The sequence below is a fragment of the Solanum tuberosum genome, unplaced genomic scaffold (assembly GCF_000226075.1).
Source record: "Solanum tuberosum cultivar DM 1-3 516 R44 unplaced genomic scaffold, SolTub_3.0 scf00354, whole genome shotgun sequence".
NCBI classification, from domain to species: domain Eukaryota; kingdom Viridiplantae; phylum Streptophyta; class Magnoliopsida; order Solanales; family Solanaceae; genus Solanum; species Solanum tuberosum.
Genome location: NW_006239278.1, coordinates 457,791 through 465,140, shown reverse-complemented (window position 1 = coordinate 465,140; position 7,350 = coordinate 457,791). Strand labels below are relative to the sequence as shown.

Genomic DNA, 7,350 nt, shown 5'->3' with positions numbered 1-7,350 from the left:
TTGATTGAATCTCTAAATTTTATTAGTACCACATAAATTGAGAAAGAAAAAATAATCTTTATTATTTCAAAATTGCATAAAAGATATTACAAATCATACAACAATAATTAGCAATTTTAGAATGTTAAAAAGACATAAAAAAATTTTTACCATAGTTAACAATAATTAAAAATTTAAACTATTTTAAATTAATATTAAAGTTTAGATTAACTCTTTAATTTTGTCTTTGTCACATAAATTGAAACAAAAAATGATACATATTGGGCCTGTGCTAGCACGGGCTCCGATGTCTAGTATATATATATATAATTTTATCTCTTTTAGTCTATTTAAAAAAATAACATTATCTTTTAATAATGAGAAATAATTTAATTTTAAAATTTCACCTTTATTCTCAATGAAACAATTTATAGTCATAAAAATAGCCAAAGAGAATTTTATACACAAATTTCACAAGTCTAACTATATTTTTTCTTAAATTTTGGACCTAAATATTGTTTCTAGACCGCAAATATCAAAAGTCTTACTATATTTTTTCTTATATTCCTGTTACAAAATAAGTGATATTTTTTTTTTTTTTTTTTTGTAAAAAATATATATCTTAAAAATTGTATATTTTTCAACTATACCTTATATTTCATTTTCTTAATACTAGTGGACATTTCTTAAGAAACATTCAAATTATATACTCCTCTGTCCATTTTATGTGACATCTTTTTTTTTAATTCGTTAAAGAAAAATATCATCTTACTTACAAAGTTCTTCAATATTTTGAGGAATACAAATGTGCAAAGAAATAGGTTTTGGTTCGGATGTGAACTACCAGGCGGCATAACTTATATTCTTGTTACAAAATAAGTGATATTTTTTTTTGTAAAATAATTATCTTAAAAATTGTATATTTTTCAATTATACCTAATATTTCATTTTCTTAATACTAGTGGTCATTTCTTAAGAAACATTCAAATTATATACTCCTCTGTCCCATTTCATGTGACATCTTTTTTTATTTAATTCATTAAAGAAGAATATCATCTTACTTACAAAGTTATTCAAGATTTTGAGGAATACGAATGTGCAGAGAAATAGGTTTTGGTTCGGATGTGAACGACCAGGCGGCATAACTTATATTCCTGTTACAAAATAAGTGACATTCTTTATTATTATTATTTTTTGTAAGAAAATTATCTTAAAAATTGTATATTTTTCAACTATACCTTATATTTCATTTTCTTAATACTTGTGGTCATTTCTTAAGAAGCATTCAAATTATATACTCCTCTGTCCCATTTCATGTGACATCCTTTTTTTTAATTCGTCAAAAAAGAATATCATCTTACTAATACTAGAAACAATTTAATTTTAAAGTTCTCCTTTTGTTGTTAATGAAATGATTTACAACCAAACAAATACCTAAAGATTGTTTTAGACCGCAAATATCAAAAGTCTTTCTTTTTTTCTTAAACATCGTGTCAAGTCAAATGGTGCAACATAAAATGAAACGGAGGGAGTATTATTTATTGATTTTCTAATGGACGTGATTTTTACTAAAGTGGTACATATTTCAGGACATACCTGGTACTCCCTCCATGCAAATTTATTTAACAACCGTTTGACTTGACACAAAATTTAAGAGAAAATATAGCAAGACTTGTGAAATTTATGTCTAAAATTCTCTTTGGCTATTTTTATGACTATAAATTGTTTCATTGAGAATAAAGGTGAAATTTTAAAATTAAATTATTTCTCATTAATAAAAGATAATGTTATTTTTTAAAATAGACAAAAAGAAGCAAAATTATCGTATAAATTGGGACAAAAAAAATACCAATCTACTAGACGAAATACCTAAACCAAACAGAAATATGATTTTCTAGATATCATTTAAATGTTTGAGCTCAAGATGATTCTTGATATGATTTTCTCTCTAATGTATGAATAAACCAAGTACAAGAACTCGTAATAAAGTGTGCGAACTCCTCAACTTTGGATTTGGCAAAAGTTACTGGATTCATGTGAATTCACAAACTTCTAAGCTAGGTCCGCTCCTAGCTTAGAAGTTTGAGTAGCTCTCGTCTTTTAATTGGATCACGTCTTTCGGAGAAAATCTCTAGCACTTGGTACAATACAATAGCTTCTTTGACCTCTTCTTAATCCCTCGACACAGACACAATTTTGTGATCAACATGGTGGTACTCTACCTGGTCCATTGGAGGGAAAAAGGTCTTCTACCTTCCGGAAAATGAATCTTGCATTAGGAAGATGAAGTCCTAAATTGTATTCCTCGTCATTGAACTTTGTCCGATTCAACGTTGTCTTGTAACTGCTGGTGGCATACATAGGGTGACCCCTAGCTATTGATGCCTGCAACATTACAGAATAGTCAGTCATATTGCAAAAATAATACAATTGAAAAAAGGTTCTACTATCCGTGCAATTAAGGTAGCTACTCCGTTTGCTATCTGGACAGCTTGCCAGAATAACATGAAACTTAAATATTCAACAATGTCGAGTGTTAGTTCCCTATCGTTCTCTAGCATGTGCAGTTCAAAATTCAAATGAGCAGCTTCAAAGAAGGAGATTGTGCTTCGTAGCACGAGTTTGTTGACATGGAAGAAGGGATATTGCGCTTTACTTTGTGTGAACTCCTACAAGTTGCATTCCAGTTTAACCACCTTCAGCTTCACGATTATATAGTTTTTGGAAGATATACTCCTTTCGGCTCAATGACTAACTCATAAAATTCTGTCACAAGTTTCAGGTAATTAAAAGTAAGGTTCTAAGAGAGACAAGGAATGCATGTTGTGATAGAATGGAAGTAATTAACGCGCGTTCACAAGTTAAACAACTAAATTCCTAGTTTATGAAAGAGGGGTTGTTGATTATATGTAAGCTTCTAGTTGATATAGCATCAGAGATTCAAAACGTGCACTTAAACGGTTCTTTATTATTTACTCTCCTTTTGGAACAAGCATCACTAACAGTTAAAAGGGAAACTAGACGAGAATTGGCACTATTGAAGAACTAACCACGTGATCTTTCTCCAATTCAAGAAGCCAAAATCTCCAATCTTCTAGTTCTTTGCCATCAACCTTGACAACTATGTTTTCCCAGTTTTTGTGATGAAATTCGATGGTGTCCAATTTGTAACCCACACCATCACCAATGGCTTTGACAAATGCTTCCTTTACACTCCAATATCTGCATAAGTTGTCAGATCTGTCAGTGTAATCTTTCTATAATTTAGCATGAATTTTGTTTGTTGGGCGACAAAACCTGTCATTCAACTAATCACCAAAAAAAAAAGATGTTCCTAATATCTAATTCTCTACTCCCTCTACATCAAATTCAACTCTACTAGTTTGTTGAGTTGGTTGTGAAGTATGAACCTTTTTCCGACAAGTGATGTGATAGATTACTCTTTGATTCATGTCGATGCTGGAAGGATAAATTCGGAACCCTCATGAAGGTTGAAGACTTACTCATTTCAGGAAAGTAGAGATTAATTTGGCAAGGCTAGACGTAGAAATTGTAACATCCAATTTGAAACTATGAACGTAGAACAAATGGCAATACTATTGCAGTAAAGAAAAGGTGGTTGGTCAAGGCAATTGTTGCTAGTTGCTAGTAGCTAGACCAAATCTCAGTATGACTGTTACGACTTACAAACAAGTGACGGAGATGCTTTAGAAGTTATTACTTGCCTACAACTTTTACAGTTTTAGTCTCCTCAAAGAGATCGTTCCCATGGAGTTGTTGAAGGAAGTACAAGTGAGTTGCATTTTTTCACCTTCTTTTCCAGTAAAACATATTTAACAAGCAAATAAGCAGGGGATGAGTTGGTAACAGCAGAAGCTAATATCACACTACGCCACGCATCATAAAATGTTAGAAACCAACTTGTCATATTTTCCTAAGGAAAATGATTGTTGAGCAGTTTGAATGACCTATATATGGTCGTTCCCAGAACTCAGCAGTACAAAGGTTGATTTTCTTTCTCTAAATGAGGTATGACGGTTCCTTTAACTTAATCATTTGCCATCTGAGCTCTAATAAGTTCTTGGATAAAAGAGCCGATCTTTTAGAGAAGTTCTCTTTATGTAACTTGTCAATAATGTTCTAAAAAAGAATATCTATTCAGCCAAGGCTTATCCATAAATGAGACACCAAACTCTAATGAGTAATGGAAGAGAAAACAAGTTATACATAGTACTCTCTCTGTGATCTCTAACTCAAACATGGAAGAACGCTTTGAAAATCACATAGTTGTACGAGTTTGAGGTTAATCAAGAATAAAATGCTTTCAGTAGTGGCGTTTACATTTGCATTAAATAAGATCTATATATAGAGAGGTACCTATAAAACTCACTCAAAATCTGACGAGAAGAGCCAGCATTGATTATATTAAGCCATTCCAGCCTTGAGAAGTATGATGAGAAGCTCTGAATGAATTCTTCCACTGATTCTTTCTCAGGGATGGTTTGAGAAACAACATCCAATCCCACAAGGCATATTGGGTTCAGAAGCAATAGCCACAAAATCACCATGATGTGATGCATTGAAGTTAAAATTTGGCAACTCCAAGTTCGGTTTGTCACATTCCTAGAAGAGGATGGGATTAACGATATTTCAAATGTGAAGATATCGACTGCAACCAACAGCAAAGCAGGTAGCATGAAGAACATACTCAAATTAAACAATCAATGTTACTCTGGCATCAAGAATATAATTTCAAACATATATAATGAGAAATCTTTTCAGCTGAATCAGAATAGGTGATTCTGAATCTTTATCAATGATGTAAACATGAAAAATATGAGAAAGTACCAGTAATTGGGAGAATTTTCCGAAGACGAGTTATGTAAATGCTGGTGAACCATATATGATATGATCAAAATAACAGATGTAAGTTCTTGAAAGTTGGAATTGTCTAATCTTCATGGATTTTACGGAGTCTACTTTGGATAAGTTGGTTTATTTGCATATGGGAAAGGACAGCTGCATCCGCTAATACAAGGGGGAAAAGATCTACAAGAACAAACCAGTACATACTAAATTCTTTTGCCCAATATTCATCACTTGATTACTTCCTCACTGATAAATAAGTGGTGTTCAAATAAGAGAGAAGAGCGTGACTTGGCGAAGAGACAACTTTCTTCATGGCTAATGAGGCGGGACCAAAACAAAGAGAGAGAGAACTTATTACGGAAAGTATATGTTTGACACAGGTGAGAAACTAATTCATCAATTGAGCACAGCAGGAATTTTGTATATACCACCCGGAAAAAGGGTTGAACATGTTTTTCATGTCATATACCAAGAATTTGTCTTCATTTATAGTATAAGGATACTGCAAATAATTCCTATCTTCATAGAGAAATTCCAGCCAAGGACGAGTCATTTTTCCACCTCTAGTTTTCGACTCTACAGGAACACGTGGAAGAATGCGAGTGTCCAGTTAGTTAATAATAAAACACACACTATTAAGATACCTTTATAAGCAAACATCAAAACATAAATACAACAACAAATGAGAACCAAAAGTAAGTGCATGTTCAGCACTGTACCCAACCACATTCTAAATATACCAGGTATGGTTTCCCTTCAGCAGTGCGCTTGATGACAATTGTGTTATATGGGATCCCCAAGACTTGATGTATCAGTGCATACTGCAACAATCTGCTCACAAGAGCTCGTTTTCGATCTTCCATTTTAAAGAACCTAGTCAATGAGTGACAAATCTGCTCAACTTTTTACATATGTAATCTTGATAGCCAAATTCCACAACAAGCTTCTTTAACCACCCATATATACTTAAGCAAGTAATGGTAGACACTTTTTAGTAACAGAGATTAAAGAATTCTAGAATAAACCTAAAGATGAAAACTTTACTTGAAATACAAAGTGCATATTCACAATTCAAAATTAAGGCAAGTATAACAAAGTATAAACTCACAATTTACTTCCATAGACAGCTTTATGCAATCAAGAAGGAAAACGTACAGAAAAAATTAAAAATCATTTTACTTGAAATGCATCAATTGTAGTTCGATAATAGGATTATTGTTGTACTACTATTCTACTACTATCTGTTGTTTTTGTTATTTTCTATTGTCTCGTACTTCCATTACATCTTTTTCTTAACTATTTTTGTCTATCGGAAACAACCTCTCTACCACAGAGGTAGATGTAAGGTCTGCGTACACTCTACCCTCTCCAGAAAACACTCCGTGGGATAACATAGGGTATGTTGTTGCTATACATCAATTTAGCACTTCAAATAAAACATAAAACCCTTGGAAACATTATGCAACCAAGAACCAAATGGTATACAATAAACTAAAAGATAAAAGCTTTACATGATATACACAATTTTTTTAGCATTTCATATAAAATCTATATACAATTTATGCAATCAAGAACCAAAGTAGTATAGAATAAACTTAAAGATTAAAACTTTGTATTGATAAAACATAAATTTCTTGCATTTCATAAAAAATCCATGGACCCTTTATGCAGTCAATCAAGAAATAAGTGTTTAATAAAGTTAAAGATGAAAACTTTACATAAAAAAACAAAAAGGACAGAAGAGGAAGAAACCTGGTAATGGAGAAGTGTTCATGTTGGGGAAGAAAGGACATAGCAAAAGAGAAGGAATTGGGAGATGGGTTCCATTCAGAAATGTTAACTATCCATCTATGGACACCCTTCTCCAATTCCAGTTCCAATTCCATTTCCATTTCCAAAACTTACAGAGAAAAGAAAAAACTGTTGAATTTCAACTTCTCTTCCTAATAAATTGTTGCTGGCCAGTTCCAATTCAATTGTAATTACAAGAATGACCTTTGTCTTTTTTGGTTTGTTTTTTTTTTGTCTCGTCTTCTGATATTCGCATTGGAGCACGATTAAATTCAGATTGAATGAGAAGTAAAACTTGTTCAAACAAAGCCAACACCATCATTAAGGAGAATTCAAATCCAAACTGTGATTAAAGAAACACTTACAACTCCATCACAATTCAAGCATAAATTTAATTTTACATGTGAGATCGAAATATAAGATAGGGAAAAGGCTCAAATATGCCATCGAACTTTCAGAAAAGGCTCATTTATGCCATTCGTTAAAAGTTTGGCTCATCTATGCCATTACCGTTTAAGAAAAGGCTCATTCATGCCATTATTTTTTAACGGTAGTTTTACAAAACCATTTTTTACACGTGGCCAATTATAATTCGGCCACGTCATTATTTTTTTTATAATAAAAATTCAAAATTCTGAACAAACTTTTTTTGCAAAATCATTTTTTACACGTGGCCCAATATAATTCGGCCCCCTCATTATTTTTTTTTTA

At 32.1% G+C, this 7,350-nt stretch overlaps 1 protein-coding gene across 1 annotated transcript; it reads right to left on the bottom strand.

Moving 5' to 3' along the window:
* Positions 1–1,845: 1,845 nt before the first annotated feature.
* On the bottom strand, positions 1,846–6,784 carry LOC102578381 (L-aminoadipate-semialdehyde dehydrogenase-phosphopantetheinyl transferase-like). The gene is given in 6 exon segments (XM_015315284.1): positions 1,846–2,364; positions 3,030–3,201; positions 4,357–4,517; positions 4,519–4,602; positions 5,589–5,721; positions 6,601–6,784. Coding segments are annotated over 6 exon segments (873 nt in total). The 5' UTR covers positions 6,741–6,784; the 3' UTR covers positions 1,846–2,181.
* Positions 6,785–7,350: the final 566 nt, after the last annotated feature.